Source organism: Taurulus bubalis (assembly GCF_910589615.1).
Source record: "Taurulus bubalis genome assembly, chromosome: 3".
Lineage (NCBI taxonomy): Eukaryota > Metazoa > Chordata > Actinopteri > Perciformes > Cottidae > Taurulus > Taurulus bubalis.
The window spans coordinates 29386398-29409694 of NC_136591.1; the positions used below are offsets into that span (position 1 = coordinate 29386398).

Below are 23297 nucleotides of genomic sequence, written 5' to 3' on the forward strand. Positions count from 1 at the left end.
ACTAAAGTCTCCAAATCTTTAATGAGCTGGAATGATAGTTCATTTTTTAGTACAACTATAATGTTGAAAACAGGTGTAGGGACATTTCAAGTGTGTATTATTGTACAATAGTTTTCAACAATTGTAACTTATTTTTTGAAGACAGATTTCATATAATTATAACTGTTAGTATTATTATTATTATTATTATTAGTAGTAGTAGTAGTAGTAGAAGTAGTAGTAGTAGTAGTAGTAGTAGTAGTAGTAGTAGTAGTAGTAGTATTCATTATCAGTTTATACACCAGCCTCCACTTATGGCCTCCAGGAGGTGTTATAGTTGTTGTCAAGTATTTGAATGAACAGTTATATCTGCATATAACTACAATATAATGTGTTACATCCCATTTGTTAAAGATTAATATATTGCTTTGAAAGCTAAATAGGGTTAAAAAAAAGCAAAGTATTGCCAAGAGTTATAAACAATTATAACTAGAATGATAGTGCTTCACAAACAGATTAAATAAAAAACACGAATAAATCAAACTTCTTGTTGAGAAGTCTGGCGGTAACTGCATTCATTATAAGTGCAAAGGTAATTTATTCATATTCCTGGCACTGCAGAACTAAGATGAGCAACTCAAGGTGCAAGGTACTGGAGTGTTTCATCTTGTACACAAGAGGGCACTGTGTCCCTTTCTAAACTAGACCACCATTGCTCATCTTTCAGTCACAGGCCTGTTCTGCAGCAGATTAATGAAAGGTTTATAAATTCACAATGCATCACTGTCGCCTATGTGATAAGAGAAAGCGGTGAACACAAACTGCATGCATATGGATGAGAAGCAGAGTGAGCATATGGAGGGGAGGTGTCTCACCATCTCTTTCTCCTCCACTCCTTTCACGCACTTGTTCCCTCTGCCCTTCCTTCCTCTAAAAGCCAACCACCTGCATTATGACAAAAAAATCTGCATCTCTGTCCAAAGGGCAGATGCGCTGCAACTTCAGTAATGTGATTTATGGTTTTTATCAGCTTGTAAAAAAAATAAAAAAGTATCAAAAAGCAGGCAGTTTGTGTAGGGAGCAGCATGTTGTCTCACAAAGCCCATACTGTCATCTGTCACACCATTTCCTCCACATTCCGCCTCCCTGCTTCGGTTGTAGAGATCTGAGCGTTCATGCTGAATCATAGTGTGATCATCATTTGCAGCAGCGTGGGTCAAGCAGTGCGAGATAAAGGTGAATCAGAAGTCACGCAGAGGAGTTATAAAAGTTCAGCAGCCTGTTTTTCAAAGCAAAAGAGGCAAGCATATGGCTGTCTTGTCCTCCCACCTCAACCCTCCTGAGAAATTGTGTTTGTCAGAGTAATAAAACTGTCCCATAACCCCATAACCTCTGCGATATTCATGATCCAAAGTTTGTGCTTCGCAAGACAGCTCGATAAGTGTTAGGCCCGAGGCTGTTCCCAGGCTCAACCATAACAAGTATTGTCTGCTGGGTTTCCATGAGACGAGCTAGTCCAGACTCCCAACAACCCATGGCGGCTTGTTAAAACACACTCCTCATTGGTTCAGCCCGGGCGCTCACTGAGAGCTGTCCTGCTCTGTTTACTAATGTCACAGGCTGGAGGGAGCCCATAATAGGCAATGGCTCTTCTCAACACTACACGCTGTTTAGGAACAAGGTGAAAAATGACACTTTTATTGCCCGCCGCTGCGTCCCTCTGTCCTACCTTGTCCTGTCAAATCAATGGAGCTCTTCAGGGGGGAAATAAGTCAACACGGAGGCTGAGAGAGAAGAGATGGGGAGATGGAAGGGGTATCTGGACAACGACAGCTGTAATGCAGAATCTCATAAACATGCATTAATCAGAGCAGAGGGCTGGTAGCTGCTGTGGCATACAAATACAGACAGAGAGACTGATGAGTCACACCTTGTGCTCTGGTCAAGTTGTGTCTTTTCCAAAGTCATCCAGTGTGGTTTTGACAACTCAAGACAACCACATACCGCAGCAGCAGCATCGATCATTGTTATCAGCGCAAGTAATAGTTTTCAAATGATGGCAGTTCTGTCCTGTCGTAACCAATCTAATGTTTTTCTGACGATTAATATTTTTTAATTCAGTCTATATAACTCATTCAGGAATTGTGTGTCAACAAAAGCTTTAAACTCATGTATGCCCTGGGTTAAGGGGTCTGCAATATATTGTGATGCCGATATACTTTACTCATTATATAACTGTAAAATAAATTCTGAAATGCATTATAGACAAGTTCAATGAGGCTAAAATATGTTGTAGTGGCCATTTGTCAGATAAATCAGAAACAACCATGAATCGAAGGGCCACTGAGGCATTGTGGGTTTGTGGTTTACGCAAAAGAATGCATTGTCCATACAGGACTCAGTGTTTCTCATAATTCACTTAACAAAACAAGCAAATAAACGAAAGAACAAAGGAACTCCTATTGCTGCCTCTCCTGCTCTGATGAAAGATGCATGGGCCCACCCAGGTGCATGCTGGTCCCGTACCTGCCTACTCCTATATATAACCGTAGGTGCCCACAGTGTTATCCACTTCATAAACAAACAAACAAACTAAAAAGAAAAAGAAAAAAGTACACTTAGACAAAAAAAAAAAAAAGTATTAAACTAAACAAAAGATCAAAAGAAAAAGCTATCTTAATACATCAGAAAATCTAACCTAAATAACCAAACATCTAGAATAATTAAACGATATTGTGAATAAAATAAGTAAATACAAACATCAAATGAAAAGCTCATACATATGTCACCTATCACAGCAAACAATTTTTGCTATTTGCGATTTGCTATACAAAGCTAAAGCGTAGTAATGTCCACCTGAGCAGAGAGATAAGTCGCTCTCCTTCTGTCTGTGTTGTTATCCGAACTTCTCCTGGCCGGGCCAGCGGTGTGTGCATGTTAGTGCACGTGAGCGTGCCCCGCTGGCTAGCTCACGGCTGCTGCTCTGCACTGCTCTCACATTGCATTACAGCTGATAAACCCCATCCTGCCCTCCCTCCGGTTTTCCCTCCAGTAAACACTGTTACGCTGTTCGCATCGTTTGCTGCTTGCCACTGGCTCAGCTTTTGCCAGCTGTAGAGCCGGTTGGAGGCACGAGATATGGTCTGAATTTCTTATTGAGTACCTTTAAATACCGCAATCTGTAATAGTTTAAGTCGGATCCCAAACTGGGATCTTGTGTATAGCACCTGCTGAGCACTTCTTTATGACCATAATTTAGTTACAATAAAGAGAGTTACTCGATACATAAAGGTGACACAAGAACCACTTGAAAACTCTGTGTGTGTGTGTGTGTGTGTGTGTGTGTGTGTGTGTGTGTGTGTGTGTGTGTGTGTGTGTGTGTGTGTGTGTGTGTGTGTGTGTGTGTGTGTGTGTGTGTGTGTGTGTGTGTGTGTGTGTGTTTCCAATAGCAGCTGTCAGGCTATCAAACTAGCTCATTATAAAATCTTCAAAAAAGAATCAGTCACCTGAGCCACTCTGGGTGTTTCAATGGAATTACATTTGTACCGACAGAGCTGAGAGTTTGAGGGCGATAATATGCTGCATGGACATTGATATGTGTTAATGGAAGAACATACAAGGAGTTATAACTATGTAACACCTACACTGACACTTTGAAAATAAGATTGATGGAATTCCCTTTAACTCAAACATCTACCTACATCCATTGTGCAAAACATACCAGAGTAATAGATTAATGTTCTTTCCACCAGAGTGCAGCATTCAGCTTCATCCATTTCTCTACAGTATGCGTATGGCTGCAGGGAGCTTCAGCAGCCCCACTGAGAGGCTCTGTTATGTTATCACAGTCTGTGCTATATATAAAAGTCCTGATTCAGCTCCACAGGGGAAAAAATGAGAACAAAGCACGCAAAAAGTCCCTCTTGGAGTTTACAAGATAAGTTAATTACAGACTTGCAGGTGCATACATGGATTATCAATGTCTCATTGCAGCAGTTCAAAACACAAATTACATGCTATTAAATGCTAGTATTCTGTGTATGTAGAGTGCAATGTGCTACTGTTTGTGTCTCATCTAGCTCATTCTGCACACTTTCTTTGCACTGCTCGAGTCTTCACTGTGCTCCTCCTGTGAGGGGTCCCAGTGAGGTGAAAGGGCTCTGACCATGCAGGGCTATGATATGATACCTGCCAGTTCCCCTCCTCTCCTTGCATCAACCTTTTTTAAGTGGTTACAACATTACAAAACAAGCCACATTTGTTGCTTTTTTGTGTATCATGAGTTACTTAAAGAAAAATGCTGCACATGCTCAAACAGATGAACAACACCTGAGGCTCTCCTGCGACATCGACTGTAAACTTTAACACGAAATAGGCTTTTGTTATGATTTGGATTTTATCACATGTTTGATGAATGAACATCACCAGTTTTTATTTTCAACTTCATCAAAAGTCTGTCTATCTTGTACCTAGTGTGTAGGATTTATTGGCACAAATTGAATGTAATATTTATAAGTGTGTTTCTATTATAACATAATCACCTGAAAATAAGTATTGTTACATTTTTGTTTCCGTAGAATGAATCTTTCATATCTACATAGGATGCGGGTCCTCTTAAAGGAGTCCACCGTGTTTCTACAGTAGCCCAGAGTGGACAAACCAAACATTGACTCAGGAGAGGGCCACCATAGTTATCCTCCATGCTTGTTGGATTTGGTTGCAATCTGAAAACCTCACCACTAGACGCCACCAAACCCTCCACTTTTCCAGTTTCTATCTGAATAAATCTCACGTTAGCTAAATACTGATAGCCTTGCTAGCATCAGAGTAGAGATGCGCCAATATGTGATGTTATTATAATACTGACTCAAATAGCTGGATTGGTACCTATGAATTTGTTATTCTAAGTTAAACCTGATGTTTCTTTAATGAATGAATGATCCCAGTCACTTTCACAAAGTAAAGGCCTCCATCTTATTAACTAAACACTGGTATCAGATCAATACCGGTTATTGATCTGATACCCAAGGCCCAGTATTGGACCTGTATCAGATTGGGGGCATCTTTACTTTTGAGAACTACATTATTTGTTCCCACATGAATCAGATTGATTAAATTTGAGGTCCACTATACTTTTGTCACCCTGCAGTGACATATGTTTCTCAATATCAACAAAGCTTATAAAAGGACCGAAGCCAACAATAAATTGAGCCATTACCGTGTTGTCCAAAAACAATTTAAAAAAAACGTAATTTAGCCTCACTGGGACATGCTTCCATCATTACAATGCAGTTCATATTACCTTCTGTATATTATGTTTGATCCTCTCATGTCCCACTGCTGCATATCTGCAGCTGAAAAGAATCCTCAAAGGGTTCCCAGCCCATCTTTGGGTGTGGAGGTTTGGAGCGGCTATAAACCAGTCCGGTGTTGAGCATACTGACACCTTTACATCCCAGCATCTCACTAAGGGTGAGAATAAACAATCCCCCTGAAGCCCTTATGAATTGGATCTGTTCATTTGCTCATTCTCATATTCACTCATGCACACAATCAGAGTTTTTCCACTTTTCTCAATGGCAGTTCAATTAATTTGGTACAAATAAGATCTAATCTGCTACATCACTGTATGAGTTTAGTTTGTTTCCTGTCTCCTTCATCATATACTCTCTTTACCTTCACCACACAAAGGAACATATCCAGTCTTACTTTCATAATTTATTTTCTGCTTGCCTTTTTTGTTTGTGATTCCAGAGTAGGTGCTCTTTGGGGAAGACCCTTGTAATCCCACCTGGGTTTCTCTCTTCTCCTATGCAGCTGTTGTGCTTTTTTAAGCTTTATTTGTACACCTTTTTTCACGCACAGATAAATAAAGTAAATAAAGACCTGAGCAGGCCTGCATGTTCTGAACCAGTGACTCAAATTAGATCTAAAAGAAGAGAGTCGCTCTCATATCTATTCAAGGACAAAGTTTTGAATGAGGTTCCAGTTACCATGGAAAAATCATACCTCTTTCCCACAACCCAAAGTGAAGCCAGCGGCAACATTATACAGCGACAACATGCTTTGATGCCATGCTACCTGCAATGTGTGAATCCGAAAAACGTGAAGTCTTAGATGAAATAATAAACGTGTGAAAATACTGGTGAATTCTGCACGTGTTTAAAGGGTCTTTGTATCCGATAGGTAGGGAGCCATGACAACAAGAGGAGCCTACTTTCATCATCCCGCTGGTTTTCAGGCTTCATGATATTTTAGCCCCTGTGATTGAGTTGCAAGTTTATTAAACTCTGCAGCTGTTGTTTGTGAAGGCACCTAGGAAACAGAGGTAATTGATGGACCTATTGAGTTACACTCGCTGCATATGAAACCTCCGCGGCTGAGAAAGTCAAGGATACTAATATGAGCTCAACCTCAGCTCACTGTCGACACACAGAACAGCTAGTGACAAGCTGAGTTACTACGAGTTGCTGTGAGTTATTGCATCTGTGTATGCACTCATGTGCATGCACCATACATACATGTACAAGTGTGCACTCCTACATGCCTGACTGAAAGGTCAGACTCTATTAATACTCAGATTTTTTAACTTACTGCCTTCAGTTGCTCTCTGAACAGAGCACCAAACTTGACATTTTCTCACGCGAATAAAAGATCTGACTCCCAATTGGGGAAATGATAATGTACTGTTATGTATCTTTTAACACCAGAAGGCTGTGTTGGAAATAAGACCACACAGGAGTAAATTAACACTTAAAGTTAATGTATGTGTAACTGGTGGAAACGTCTGATTCAAAACTTTTTTAATATGATTTTGTTCCTGTGTAAGGATATCTGAAGATTAAGTGACAGAACTCACATGGACCCAAGGATCCATGTTTCATATATATTTGTTCTGATTCGGACATAAGCAGAAATAAAAACAGCAATTGGTCGTGGTCTAAGTGTTTCTTGATGATCTGCCTCTGTGCAGCATGAACAGTTCACCATTCACAAGCTTCAAACCTAGATTTTCGCACTGCAGTGAGCATTAAAGAGCACAAAGGATTCTACTCTGACTTTGGAAAATGTGATTTACTGCTACGTATATATTTTAATAAAAAAAGATTGTGCTAAAAATAACCGCATACAAGGGTAAAATAACATTCAAAGTGTACATACTTGTTTAAGTTAGACAGTTTTCTTAATTTTTCTTAATTTTCCTGACTGTTAAAGCATTTTGTGTTATAATGTTGAGTTCATAAGGATGTGTTGAGTCTCATTCAGTGTGTGGGTTTGACTACTTGTGTGAGCACTTAGCAGATATGTGCTCCAGTGAAATGGGGTCTAAATTATTGTTTGGGTTTGCCATGCCCCCAACCCCCCACAGTGCAATATAATAGGTGGGTTGAATGTGTCATGAAGACTGTGGTGGGGGGTTTCCCAGTGAAAAGTACTGTCGATGGAAAGATGAGGAGGAAGGAGGGGGGTGGGCTGTTTTCTCTCTCTCTGGGGGTAAGGAGAGAGGAGGGTGGCCCGAGCAGGACCAGGCAGCGTTCGTGATACCTACAGACAGTGAAGGTTCAAACTTCCACTGGGTTGGTTCAGATTGGGCAGTGACTCATGAGAAGTTGCCTGGGTGCATCAAAAGGAGAGAAACTCCAGTAAAGGGAATTTAGGAGCGGGAATTTACTATAAACTAAAAGGATAAACAATTGTATTTCTAGGTGTACATTTTAGTGTCAAAACATACTTAGAATTATGACATAATCTTGCAAAAATAGCTTCAAAATACTATTTTTAATAATTTGTTTATTGTAATCGAGGCATAAATATAGATCAGGAACTTCATAATGCAGATGTGGGTGTGACAATTTTCTTAAAATATAGTCTGGTTTTAGTATGTAATGTGAATTGTCAAAAAAGTGTCAACGATTCCCCCTCAGGCTGGTGGTGTGTGTGTGGGCGCTGTGGGTGTGTGTGTGGGGCCTGGTGTGTGTGTGTGTGTGTGTGTGTGTGTGTGTGTGTGTGTGTGTGTGTGTGTGGAAAATAAGCAAAATAAGGCCAGCAATTAAAAGAACTTATCTGGAGCAGAAGAAAGAGAAGAGTAGCACTGGGTAAATTAGGGACAGCTCAGCTGCACACATCACCCAAATTCACTGGTGTGTCTTCACATTTTCAGGCTCCTTTGTGCAGTAGCAAATGTGATATTGTCAATGCTTGATGTGCAATATCAATATTTAAAAAACCAACAGAACTTTCACTCTTGGGTTGTATTGTGAAAAAAAGAAGAAGACTGGTCTGAAGATACTAAGTTAATGTTCTCCATAACTTAGTGGATATGTCATAGGCGGATTGCATTATTTATTTTGTTACTGTGTCACGTGGTCCTCATTCAGTGGATGGTTTAATCTGCAAAACTTTTAGGATTTCTAGACCCTGTCGGCTTAAAAGTGACACACGAATGCTCATTCTTGATTCTTGATTCTTCCACCAAAACAATCCAGACTCAACGTTCACTTGCATGCTCTTTGCAGAGCTTTCTCCTGTATTCCGGTTTGTATCAGCACATAGTTTGCTCAGTTAAGTCAAGGCAAACCCTTCTCCTTTTGAAGATCATGTGATATGACTGAAAGCTCCAATCAACCTTGACTCTTTTGTTTAAGCAGAGAAAATATAATCATTGATAAAAGACCATATGTGACCATACTTTGTTTTTATAAAATGTACAGTATTGCTGTTTTTATATATTCTATGTGTATTCTGTAGTTGCTAATACACCGACTACAGTTGGATATTAGCCTAGATGGCTAAACTGTCACATCTATAGAAATGCCTAATAATGTGCACTGTTCCTGTAATTTAAAACTATAAATAAAATATATATTGAATGGATGTCATCGCAGGAAAGTCCCATGGGTGTATTTAATTACATTAATGATGTCTGCATTCCTCTTAGAGGAGCTGAGTCATTGCACATATTATTATTTCCACCTGTGCTTTTCTATACATGAGCAAGACAGAAAAAGAAAGGCATGACAGAAGCTCATTAGGTCATTAGGCTGACATAAATATCCCTCATCATGAACTCAGAGGTCACATGATGCTTATATTTCTTAGTCATATCTGAATGTATTTGGAGCATAATCAGATTTTTGTCTGTCTAACTTTATGATGCAGCTATGTATTATGGGTAAGATGATATTTAAATCAAAGCTTATGTATGTTTCCCATTTAGCCCCATGAATACCATCTACCGTCACTGTATATGAATCATGAGGTCAATCCGAGCTGTTGCAGTACCGTGAATACGCACGTTAATGAAAAGGACTCGGCGGGATCTGCGTCTCATGGTGGAGGACACATCTCACACGCGTCTTGGCATCACCACACTGAGCCCTGGTCAGCGTGTGGCTAATATGTAACGAGACATGACACTTTAAAAGTCCAACATGTGCCATGAGCGATAACAAACCTCACTCTGCGAGCGTGAGGACTCAGCAGCTTCGGATGTTTTTATCTCGTCTCTGTGCAGAGCCGCCGTTTGATATCATTCTGATCTTGCAAAATGAAATGTTTCTTCATTTGGTGTCCCCTCTCTCTCTCTCTCTCTCTCTCTCTCTCTCTCTCTCTCCAAGCTCCTTGTCCTTCCCCGCCCTCAGCTGCTCTGTAGGTGGCGTGTTTGCATCTGCTTATTTGCAGAGACATCACCATGGCGCCCGTGTCATGTCTACAGACCTCCTGTAATCTCCGTGGTGCGCTGTGTGAAATGGGCCGTGACCTCTTCGACTCTCTCCTTCTATCTATCTATCTCGCTCCATCCTTCACTGCTCTGCTCTTTCTCTCTGTGATGCAGGGGGATAATGCATACTCACCAACCAAGAGCTGGCTGCGGAGAATCACAGTCCAGAACTAATTTACTGCAAGAATAGATCACAGTGAGTGGGACAGTGGATGCAGATCATCCTGACTGATGTGGACACTCAAACACTCAAATGTGATTGTTGAACTACTGGAGTAAATACATTGAAATACTTGTCTCAAACTTAAGTCCAATTGTATAGAAGTCTATGAGAAAATGACCCGACTTCTCTATGATGGTGTCCTGCATGGTTGTCCTGCATGGTTGTCCTGCGAAAACAAATCTTGCGATATGTTGCTTGAACTTTCCTCTCGTGCATTTTGTGTATGTGTGTGTGTGTGTGTGTGTGTGTGTGTGTGTGTGTGTGTGTGTGTGTGTGTGTGTACTAATGTCCATACTCACTATTGTCCATACTCACTGATGTCCATACTCAGGCAGAAACTTGAGTTTTCCTTCCTTTGTTGTTTTCACCTATAAAAAAAAGTCAAATAAAAAATACAATTTTGTGTCGACTGGACACTTTCATACTTTTATTTATGTTCCCATTTTCTTCTTGTTAACCTAAATCCGTTCCGCGCTTTGACACATTTTGTTGTAAAGTAAATATGAGAAGCAGCATTATTTTATGCATGAGTTGTAAGTGCAAAGTGCTGCTGTAGTTTCATTTAGTAAGGCCTTGGTGGGATGACGTGCGAGTGCATCTTCCTGTGACAGAGCGAGCAGCTTTGATGGTAACCAGTGCAGCAGTCCTCAGGCTCAGAGATCCTCTCTGCTTTATTTCACCGCCGCCTCTGACTGGGAAGCATACACGTGTGTGTGTGTGTGTGTGTGTGTGTGTGTGTGTGTGTGTGTGTGTGTGTGTGTGTGTGTGTGTGTGGAAAAGGTAGGTCCTCCTCTCAGGCCTGTGTTGCCTAATACGTCCATGCAGAGCTCGCTGGAAAGCGGCGTGCAGCAGCACAAAGATCAGGGCTATTCTGGTGCTGCCAGCCTGCCCAGTGCTGATAGGAAAGGATTAATGAGGCGGGGCACTCATCGCTTGTAATTAGAAACAACGCTAAAAACTATTTTTGTGTCTGTTCATATGGAGAGATCTTGACCCTCGGGCCAGCGCCCTCACACCCCTTCGCTGCTGGCCATGAGGCGGTAGACGTCTGGGAAGTTGGAGTAAATATAGCCCCATAACTCCTGCAGCTATGTGACACACGGTTCAATGGAGGGGAGCGCAAATAATTCACAACTCTGGCTGTGTACTCCGGTGGATGCTCACATGTCAAGAGGCTTATAGAGGTGGTCTCTTAAAATACACACTGCAGGACTTGTTTGTTGTTATTGATCCCAATATTCAGGGAGTCTTCTGTTGTTTTGTTGTTTCTTGGCTTTTGTATAGTGGGGCCTCGGTCACATGACATATTTATCCCTCAATCTGTTGTTTCTCTTTGAATATCAGGATGTTTTTAATGTACTGTACCACTGTCTCTTTTATAGCTGAAGCAGTTACTTAATCAACTGATTAGTCGAAGTGGTTCTTTAAATCCTTTTTCAGTTTGATAATCCCTGCATCTGAAATGATGCGTTCTTTCTGATTTTTGCTTAAAATCATTATAACTGGAATAACTTTGGGTTTTCAACTGTTGTGCAATGTCATCAGATAAAAACTTTTCATAGATAATTGATTAATAAAAAAAATTAAAAGATTACTCAATAATGACAAGAATTGTTAATTGCACTAATTGTCTCTTGCTTTACATTTCAACTTAAACAGAGTGTGAACACATCACTAGCGTAGCATCACCTTTTATGGTGAATTCATTAGGAATAAAAATTCATATTTATTAGCAAAACATTGCTTATTTGCTGTTATGGAGCAACATTGTAAATCTTTGTAGTTGTGTTTCTGTGCATCCTATTAATGTAAGCCCAATATTCATTTTCCTTTTAGTTCAGTTTTAGTCTCCACCGACTCCTTTCACTGCCAAATGCTCCACATCTTCAGAAACATATTTCTACTTCTTTCAGTGGCCAAAGAAACAGGGAGAAAATAAACCTACAGGACACCAAACCAAACTTGAAGCCTCCTTGTTTATTTCAAAGCTCAAAGTAGGGATTACAAAATTACAGTGCTTCAATTGGAACAGTTCAAGGAGTAGTAGGAGAAGAGTAGGAGAGATGACAGACCAGTTGAGGAATCTTGAGCAAGTCATGCAAAAAGGTGTGGGAGAAGGCCTCCATTATAATAGCACCCTTTGTGGAAAAAAATAAATCCATCTGTCCGTAGGTCAGTGCAAAAATAGTAATGAATATATGCATACAAAGAAAATAGATATATATTTATATACTGTATATACTTGACCGTTGAATACAGACACAAAGAAAGATACAGAGACTTGTAGAGTGAAGCCCGGAGCCTCTGAGCCCAAAGCAGAGACTCTTAAACAAGTCCAGTCATAAAGGGTGCACATCAAATATGACAGCTTGATTTTGTTCTAATACAGAACCGTGTTTCCAAATAAAAGGGAGCAGACCCAGATGCCTCGTGGAGCTGTCAATCAGGCTATGACCTCTACAGACAGAGCAGTGTGGGAAAGACGAACAGCACCATAATGTCTGAGTGTCTGTCACAGACCAGGAGCACACAGCATGCTTCGTTTTCCAACCAGAGAGTAATGTACAGTACGACGGTTACATTGTTCAGTCAAATAGATCATTACATACAAAAGCCATGTGCCGCTGCGGTTGTAGGAACCAACAGATGGGACAAAAAGGTTCATTATTCCAAGATAACGTTGGCTCAGATGCTAAGCTCTCTCTTTTTTTTCTTCTTTTTTTTGTGCAAATGGTGAATCACTAAATATAAATGCACAAGCTACAAATGTGTTGTAAATGGTTATTACATATATTTTTTTTATCATAATCAAATATATTGTGGAGCACCTGTAGACACCAATGACAACAGCAACAAAAATACAAAGGGAGGGCACGTTGCCACACAAACATTTTTTGTTTTTATAACTTCTTTGTCGATAAGTCACACGTATAAAACTCACTTCAATCTGAGGCTGCAAACTGTCATTCATGCTCGAAATGTTCGCAGAGACCTCAAAAAACTATTTCACGATAGTCGGGTAAGGAAATAACCTGTTACAATTTTATTTGCATAGCATGAATTTTCACATGAGGGATTTTTTTAAGCTTATTTTTTGTGAGTGTTGTTGTACAGCCTTACCAGGTGCACTGTGTGTTTGTATTCACCACGCTATGAAAACTTCTTGCATTATCCTTCATCTTGCTGACAGACACACGTGATCACTCTCTCTCTCTCTTGGGTTCAGATGTACTTTTGAAGATAAAATGGTTCACAGAGGGTGTATTGCAAAATATTGTATATATATATATATATATATATATATATATATATATATATATATATATATATATATATATATATATATATATATATATATATATATATATATATATATATATATATACACATTCTTTTTTGTTTTGCTTTGACAGTGATATCACTAGCCCTGTGCTTCATTTTCATCTTTTGTTTTCATGCAAACAATTGAGAGCTGAACAGAAACCAGAAGAGCATATGAACAGAAACCATAATTTGTGAGGAAGCTGCTTCCAGTCAGCTTGGTAAAATATAGGTCAAAGCTTGTAACTGCTTGTTTTTTTGGTCTGAATTTCATATTCAAACTTCAGTTGAAGGACCATATGTTCTTTTATGTCTTGGGAACTTTGACAGCCCTTTGGGAGTCATCAGATCAAAACCGGATCAAAGATGTGTACTCAAACAAGTCTCTAAAATTGAGATCAATATTTTTCCCGTGAAAATGCTCACTTGATATATGGCCATGCACACAGTCATCTCAACAAGACGAGGCCTTAATACTGTGTGCCGAGTGATATACGGGAAGTTAAAAACACATGCATCCCATCTGGGAAAGAAGTTTCCCTTTTTGTCATTTTCACTAAAGCTGTCACCAGCTGAGACGAGCTGGTGATGCAAAAATTTAGATTCTTTTCAGCAACAGTGCAAAAATCTGCAGTTTAGAATCAGAGTGAAGGCAAAGTAGCACTAGCAAGTTGAGCATTTATTTAGCTTTTCTCTTCATATCTATCGCCATCGTCGTTGTATGAGTCATCAGTGATTATATTCAGGTGCAACAGGATGAAGGAAAACTTCATGAGCCTGCATATACTCTTTACTACGCTACTATTTAGTGTGGAGTTGATTTACAATTCACATTGGTATTCAAATTCCCCTTCAAATGCCACCACAAGATCAGACTTACATAATGAGCATTTTAACCTCAAGGCTTTGAATGCTATGTTCTCAAATTCTGCATATTAATCGGCAACAGCGGAAAGAAATCTGTCACTCAGAGACCGAGAGCTGCTTTTTTTTCTGGGAGTTAAAATTCGACCTCGGTGTGTTCTGCATCTGTCTGCACGTGATGGTGTACCATGCGCAGGCCCAGTGGTGACACATGAATTAAGGCATTGATAGAGGCACTAGAACAGCACGTGACAGCAGCGCTCGCCTAAGCAAGGCAGAAGAGCTCACTTAACTGTAGCTTAGTGTCAGCGACAGGGAGTTGCAAAAGATTAGACAAGGGTCCCACGACACTGCGACCCACGGCAGAAAGCCAACGTTTGTTTGAAGTCTGGACCTCAACTCTGCTACCTTAATATGGATTAAATCATAGCTCAAAATGTAGGGCTTTGACACAAACAAATGTAGCTACATAAGAGACTAGGTCGAGTTCATTTCAACAGAGCTGGGAGCAAAAAGAACAGAAGCAGGCAGTGAAATCCCTCCGTTCTGTTACATTAAATATCACCTGTAGCCCTGTTTTACAATATTCACTGATTATTTTAAAGTATTCTTTCCTCTGCCAGCAGCCATGCATAAAAAAGCTCTTATGGCTGTCTGGTAATATATACTGTGTATTGCTAAAAATATATGCATATGTGGATGCAGGAATGGCAAAACGAAGATACTGAAGCAAACACACGAAATATGAATCTGTGGCTCTGATGACTTCCATAAACCCAGAAGCTGCACTTTCTCTGCGCCAAATATTACAGCATAACTGTATGCACCATGAACATATAGAACTGAACAACAGTAATTACATTAACATTAAAATGGTATTTCAGCAAAGAGCTGGAAATGTTTCGTCATCATTACATCATTATCATTATATACATATAAGATCAAGGTCTCAGTTGCATTCCACTCTGAAATTATTGCACAGTAAGCCACTGTGGGCTCGTCATGGTCACCCCCATAAACCCCCTGTATAAAAATAGAACAACAACATTAACACACCAAACAAGTCTTCATCTTTTTGTTTATCTTTTTTTCTTCTTCTTTTTGACAGGCACTGCCATGGCCAACCCGGCTGAGTCTGCAAACAGAAGCTGTGTGCCACAGTGTGAGCTCTTAAGAGTGTCTCTTGTCAGTAATTGCACCTAAGCACATAGAATATCTTTTCCAAACCAATTTGCATTTCCCTCATGTTTGCTCCTCTCAATCACAATGGAAAGCTTCCCCACTGACCGTCGTCTCCTCCTGGACTTCGGCCACGTCCAAACAGTGGGGATTTTTGGCATTTCTCATCACCACTGACCCAGAGCTTTGGCACTCCAGAGAGTCCAAGATGAGCGTGAGGAGATTCAAGAAGAATACAGTGGCTCTCGTAGTCCAACCTAGCTCATAGAGCAGCCGGCCTCTCTTGAGAGAGCAGTGAGAGTGAGTACAAGTGTGAGCGTCGAGTACAGAGGGTTCATTTAGACAACAGTTTCTACACCAATCAGCTTTGGCGTGAGGATTCGTGGCGTTATTCCGTTGTTAAGGTCCTCCTCGAACTCCAACAGCTGGCCCATGAAGTTGAGGTTCGGGGAGATGATGGGCCTCCTGGTTTTGACAAACTTGTAGGCGTCTGTCATGGTCATCCAGGTGTGCTTCATCAGATAGGCTATCACGATGGTGGCTGAACGAGACACGCCTGCCTGGCAGTGGATCAGAAGGCCCATACCTGCTTGATGTGCTTCCTCTGCAGACAGGAACATTGAAACAATTAGAACATAATCTAGTAAATGCTTTGTTCCCTCGGGGGAAGGTTAGTCATCACATTTGACAAGATATTATTAACATGTCCTTTGTGGCTAGCCGTCTGTCTATGTCTGGTTATTGAACCTCAGTATTAGTATTATTACCAACTGAAATGAATCTGTAACATGTAGAGTATTGATAGTTTTGTGCTCAGTTTCACACTTATTCTGTGATCAGATAGTTCTTCATTCAAATTATAATTTTGCCAGATTGTGTTTAATTTGGGGAAATAGTTTTTCCGAAATACAATACAATCTCAAACTGCCAAAAGTAGTATAGATGCTGGTATAACATTTAAGAACAGCATCTTTTGCAAAATGACAAAATAATACCAGCCATATATCATTCATTTTCTGTCCATTTTCTACTCATTTCTATTTATCATCACAAACGACTGCCAGAATGTATTGGCCAAAAGCACCCTGGAAGCACCCTTTTGCAATTCACAGACAGAGAAGCATACACAACAGCAATGTGCATTACTTTTAGGCAGTTTGTAACTCAACCAACGTTTTTAGCATCACAGTGACCTCTGGTTTCATTATTGCCTTGTGGTCTTGTGAAAAGAACACTGCTTCAGGCCTACAAAACATATTGACATCAAACTCTAAACTGTCAATTACTCTTTGGTTTAATTGCTGAAAGCTCTCGAGTAGACTTTGCATTGTCTTAAAAAGGTCACATGACTTTCGTTTTAGCTCACACTTCTGCAGTGAAAAAAGTGGAGGTTTTCATACCGATGAATTCAAACGCCTCCTCAAAGTACTGCCGCAGGTTCTGCTTGTTGCTGTCTGTGGCAGGCAGACGCTTGTAGACGAAATAGCCCGTGTCGTAGTGGAAGAGCGGCAGGTGAGTGGTCACGTTTAGGATGTAGCCGATGTTGAAGCGCTGCAGCAGGTGGATGTCCTGAGCGTCGTGCTCGTTCCCGAGATAGAGGAAGGGCAGGATTGGTGTCAGCTCTGCGTTCTCTATGTCCGGCGTGGAGGGCGGGGAGTGAGGTAGCGGCCCGGTCAGGCCAGCAGCAGCACCGGTGTCCGAGCCCTCGTGAAGGTGCAGCGAGTGCTCGCACAGGTTCTCATGGCTCTGCCTGAAGCAGCTAAGGCCTCCTGTGAAAACAAAAGGAAAGATTGTGCAGTGCTACGCTTTGTATTTGGTAGACAGGGTGAGCAGGAGGTCAAATGATTTAGCTAAGAAATTAATAAAACTGCCAAACGTCATTTTCATAATTACTTATTTTTGTCTTCCTTTTACCCCCTTTCTGATTGCAAATTGGACCTTGTTGGTCTCCATGCCAGGGTTATGGGTTCAATTCCCACTGGAGCCCTCCGTGCTAAAAATACATGCACCACATGGCACACGTTACAACTGGATAGGACAAGCAAGCTTTGCATACACGTCTGATAAAAGCGAGGACAACTGAAATGTCAACATTTTCCAGACTACACTGTTACATTTGGTTGTAATTTGAATGTCTCCATTTGGATAATAAATCAATATCAAGGGATCGGCAGTGTTTCCATTTGCAACAACTCATTTAAAAAAGGAGCAGTCAAAATAACTATTTAAACAGTCTCCACTTGTTAATCACATAATAAATCCCCCTAGTTAATCTGTCGGTAAACGGACGTATTAAATGTTAAAAATACTCCTCACTGGATATCTGCACTTCTCCAAATAACTGGTTTGCATCTGTTGCTAGCGATGCCATGGGCCAAAGTTTCCCTTCAGCACAAGAGTTGTGGGGAGGGGTGGAAAGTGTCAGACAAACACAGTATCAGTTCATGTATTGTTCACACTGCAAGAGTAGACATCATGCCATGTGAGGTCATCGCACAACTTCCCCCCTGGTGACCGGACAGGTGGGTTCACCATAAAACAGCCATTGTCACCCATGAACAAAGACATTAACCTGATGTTGTGCTGCTAGTGGAACGGCTCTCGCTGTCATGGGATGTTGTGGTAATACTTACACTGTGGTAGATATAAGAAAGGGAAGTCTATACAGGCCCTCTGACAACAAAGTCAAGAACAATTTGGGGAATAAATAAGAATAGGAGGAATTTTGACAGATATTGATGTTTTTTCTGAACACAAATTATTAATGAAAACCATTTTATCTGTATTTAAAAACCCAACAATGTCTCATAAAACGTTTCTAACACAATGTCTTTATCACACATAAAATTTGTTCAGAATGCCACGAATAAATGAATTATAAGATCAGAATTTCTGACAATTCGATTTTAACAGACTCTATTTTCCTTCATCTTAGTGGTTAAATAGAAGAAAAAAATCTTTAAACAATCTTAATTTATTTTTGGGGCACTTTCGTGCAGAAACATTTCCATTTTATTACCATAGAAATGTATTGTTGTGTTGGCAAACAATATAGCAGACACAGAATAACATTAGTATTCATTTGTAGAAGAATTGAAGTCCAATGTTCACTATCTTTTACTTTACTCTACTCTTTACTCTACTTTGGCTCAACCAACTCCTGAGAGAAACATGTGGCTCTTTAGCTGCTAAATGCTCCCCTACGTTCACCAGCGAGTCGCTACCTTTGTCTCTCGTTTGGGGTGCAGTGCGTTTATCAGAGCTTTTTCACAGAAAATGGGGTTGAGTGAGACTGGAAAAACAATAAATTTGTAGCCATAAAACCATCCAATCAGCTAAACTAACCTCCAAACTATGGAACATTTGAGTTTGCTGCTGCTGTGATGTTTGGAAGCCAACGTCTTCACAGTGAACTTCCTATTTTCAAACTGAACCACAGTCTTTCTTTTCAGGTCGAACTCAGCTGATAAATAACTCTTCATAGTAAACTGATAATAACAGAATCTCCAGGGGCAGCGCTTTGCTGTGAGATGAAACCTGTCGAGTGTGACCGTCTGTCATTATCATCTGGCTAAACTCAGAGAGGAAAACATGAAAACTGATCACTTTCATAAACCACAGGCTCAGTTCCTGCTAAGAAAAGCCTTGCAGAGGCCTCTCACACCACAGACTTGCTGTTTTCAGTGCTTACCCTAAACCTTCCGACCCTGCTGACATGTTGTTTAAGGCATTTCTGACGGATTAAATTCAATTTATTACGGCTCTTGGCTCCACCGGAGCAGAGACGCAAGTTTTGGTGTTTCTAGTACAAAGTATCACGCAACAAATGTATTGCGATGAATCATGCCTAAGACGTGCTGGTAACTGAGAAAATATTAAGTAAATTGTTTAATTGCATTTATACAAGCATGGTCCAAATATGTCACTATTACTCTTGCTTGTAATAACAATGATATGCCCACTACCCCTCGATAAAGAATATATATTTCGAGCAAATGAAGAATAAATCACCTCTACTTTTAGAAATAAGTAAAGGAGTATTCAAAGTATTTATTCCAGCATTGCACATGTTCTGCTTAGGGCTGCTTTTGTTTTTATGATTTGGTCAAATGTTAACCATTGATTGATGCATCCAAAGTATTTGATTATCAGACATGTAACGTAGGAGGTTGTTCCAGATCTGAAAAAGGACTTAGATATAGATAAAAGTCCGGCTGAGCCATTTGAAAGAGGAGGTCTTGTATTTTGCAAACCAGGGGAAGAAAGAACGAGACAGTCTGCCTGTTCCTCCCACTGAGACAAGCTTCACACAGACACCGATGCAGGATGAGAGACTGGAGAGAAGCCTCGTCCATCAAAGCCCGCAGGAGGACCAGAGGACGAAGACAAGAAGAGAGATCAAGGTGCTGTGATCCTACGGCTAGACGTTGACTGGGAGGCATTCAGAAAACACTCAGCCCAGCCCCCAACGTGACATACTGCTCCAGCTTCAAACACACACACACACACACACACACACACACACACACACACACACACACACACACACACACACACACACACATACACACACTAAAGATAGAAAACATGGCAGCAGCCCAGGTTCTGCCATCTCAATCGGCTCCTTTATTTACTAAACAGCTGCTGTCACTTCCTGCAAAATGCTTAATAAGTGTCATATAGAAAGCTGGAGAAGGGCTTGTGCATATGTTTACGTATGAGGGATTTAGATTGAGCGTGCATATGCTTAATTATACGTGCAAAAGCTGGTGTATATGGTAACCGCTGTAATGTTTCAGAACAAACCTCACATTGTGATGAAACTACAACCAGTGTGTTTACAGGCAGTATTCGGTGACCAAAGCAATAAAGGCCTAAGTTTAACAGGCTTTACACACACTACACATTATTTTGCCGCCACGTTAGTTTCATATCCAGTTTATTTAGCCACTAAGCGTCTACCACTTCTAAATCTTACTTTTCCTTTCAGATGTCTCAACTGATTTATCTCCTCCAGAGTCAAACTAAAGCCCATAAAACTGTGGTTTCTCTCCCCTTTTTACGCAAGACAGCCTTATTTACTGCATCCCCCCCCTCTCAGTCTTGACAAACCTACTTCGGTGTTACCTTTGAGGATGATGGGGTCCTTGCCCTCCCTCCTCAGTGACTCCAGGACCACGTGCAGTGGATGGGAGAACGTCAGCCGGTGGGGGTCCATGGTGCTCTCATCGTAAACCACAATCTCTTTGGAGAAGATGCCCTTATAAGAGTCCTTGCCCTGCCGGCAGGAGATGAGGTCCAGCACAGTGATCTTGCCCTGCTGCAGCCGCCGCCGGCTGATCTTGTCGGAGCAGTTGATGTGCACGGCCCCCCGGATGTGGCTCTTGTTGTACTCCATGAAGGGCCGGCAGTCGATGATGACTGGCACGGGCCCCACGGGGTGTCCCATGGGGCAGCAGGTCATCCGTCTGGCCAGCTCATTGGGGTGGATGACCCTCACGCATGACAGGGCCTTCGGGGTGCCCGGGGCGAGACTGGGGGTGCTTAATGCTTCGTGGTTGCTGACCATAGGGGTGGGGGCCCCGGCATAGCTGAGGTTGGGGCTGCTGGCACTCACCTGGCTGTGGTTGATGCTCTGGTTGTCCTTCTCATAGGTAGTCACTGAGCAGCAGCTGGCACTGCTGCATCCACACGACAACGAGCGCGTGGAGCCCTTGGATGAGGGCATATACGTTACAAGATTGGCCGTCGCACGGATCTTCACCACGGTGGTGCTGATGACGGTGTTGTTGCTGCTGCTGGTGGAGATGGAGTCCAGGTAGCTGGTGTCCAGGCGCAGTTGGAGTTCCTGAGGTCGGATCGGCCTTGGCAGCGCCACCACAATTCTGTCGTCAAGAGGAGATGGAGGCATGGGGACGCCGAGGGCTGGACGGATACGGAGAAGTCAACAAGCCGGTCTGTGGGCAGAGATGAGACAAAATTTGAGGAGCGAGGAATGAAAGATCTTTGAGATGCTCAATGAATTCTGCATCTACACCGATTCAGATCAGAGCTGCAAATGAAGGAGCAGAGTGCCTAAAGAGCGGCCTCCTGTCTGTTTGATCAACATGCAAATTAGAAAACGGCCACTGAAGTCAAATATTAGTAGTGTCAATACCTGCAGGGCACCACCCAACTTGGTGGGAAAATGTAGGCGTGACAGACCGGCCACTAATAATAAACAGTGAAATCATTACAGAGTCTCCTGCAACTGAATCACTCTGAGTGTAAGTAATGTGAATCATCCTCCAGATACTGTACTGTGTGTGTGTGTGTGTGTGTGTGTGTGTGTGTGTGTGTGTGTGTGTGTGTGTGTGTGTGTGTGTGCTCGCGCACGCGTGTGTGATGTTGAATGTTTCATCCCAACTCTGTTCTGTCTGATCCAAAGCTTTTATAACAAGAGAGGGAGAAAAAAAAAAGAGAAAATACTGCATCAACGCCGCAGTTGGGTCTCTCCCCCAGCTGGAAAAGTCAGAGTAAAAAAAGAGGGGAGGCAATTCCTTTTGATCGCCAGCCTGAGCATTTTAAAAACCATGTCATCCCGGGATATTATGTAAAGACACCCGCCAAGCACTGCCTGTCCCGGCCATTGCCGTCCTTTTAGTACGGTGCAGGTTCAGCCGAAGCAGATATCATTCATGGCCAAATTCATTGAAGAAACCGGCATGAGAACGTGCTGAGAATGTGATCAGCCTTTCAGGACGAGACGAACTGATCGGATGAGCTGAACACTGGAGGAAATTCAATTTCACAGCGGTGTATTAAATAAATTAAAACATGTACAAAATAGAAATCCGATGGTTGCATTTTAAGGTGGGGGATTGCAACTTTGACGCAATGGTAGGGTGTAATAAATGAAACAGCTGGAATAAAACACTTAATTCATATCAAAAGAAAATCATAATATAGCCTACATATCACCAAATAAACTACTAATCAGCTCAAAATGGTAGCAGCAATTCTGTATTCATCTTCATTAATAATAGAAGGACATCTCTATGACTGTGCATTTCAAAAACAACTTGTGCCTTGGACACTAATTCCCGAACTTGTATTTCAGCTTACCGGTGTGTGTCGCGGTGCACTGTAGACGGATTTATTATCTCCGCTCGGCGACAACGTTGCCTCCATTCAGTCCGTCCCAGTGTTGTGGATCGGCAACATTTTTTTTTAGTACTTTTACCCTGCTCCCCAGCAATAATATTGAAGGAAGTCTACCAGCCTACAGAAGTTGCGCAGCGGGATTGACGCGAGTGTGAGCCAATGCGCGGCTTCATTAATATTAAATCTGATCCTTTTTTACAGTGAGGTCCGGCCCCGCGGTGGGAGGGGTTTGGCCGAGATGTCTGCCTCTGTGGCTGGGTGGGCAGAGGAGGGGGATGTCGCTTGAACTGCCTTCAGTCCCACGAACGAGCAGGGATGATGTCACTGGCAGCCAATCAAAAGTCTCTCCAGGAGGCTCGAGGAAGAAGACACGGTGCTTTCACGTGCTGCTCGAAACTCTTATCGTATACAGCAAAATGGAGCACTATTATAAGAATATAATCGAAGAATATAATAGCTGTGTGCCGCAGTTGCAGATGACATTAATGTAAAAGCAAATTAGACATGTAAATGATGTGTTCAATGATGCGTCACATACATCACATGACACTAAAGACATTCTGACATGTCACGGTAAGAAAAGCACATGTGTACATCATATAATTAACCAGGATCCTGTTGAACATGATGGCTCACTGTCACACTATCATGGTCTATAGGGCATTTGAATAGAATGGAACTATTGTTACTGTTATTAGTAAAAAAACAGTGTTTTTTTCTGCTCAATCAATGAAATCCCTTGTTCCTTGGTCAGTGGGCTAAACTTTTACCAAATTTCATCTAAATCGGGTGTGTTATTAGATATCCTGCCAACTAATATTTAAAGAAACAGCCAAACAATCTGGACAAAACTGTGACTTGCGAGGA

At 41.4% G+C, this 23297-nt stretch overlaps 1 protein-coding gene across 1 annotated transcript; it reads right to left on the minus strand.

Moving 5' to 3' along the window:
* Positions 1–15625: 15625 nt before the first annotated feature.
* dusp10 (dual specificity phosphatase 10) lies at positions 15626–21198 on the minus strand (the record flags this gene model as incomplete). Its single annotated transcript, XM_079216158.1, has 3 exons — positions 15626–15891; positions 16688–17056; positions 20415–21198. 3 exons carry the CDS (start codon positions 21196–21198, stop codon positions 15626–15628), a joined length of 1419 nt encoding a protein of 472 aa, XP_079072284.1.
* Positions 21199–23297: the final 2099 nt, after the last annotated feature.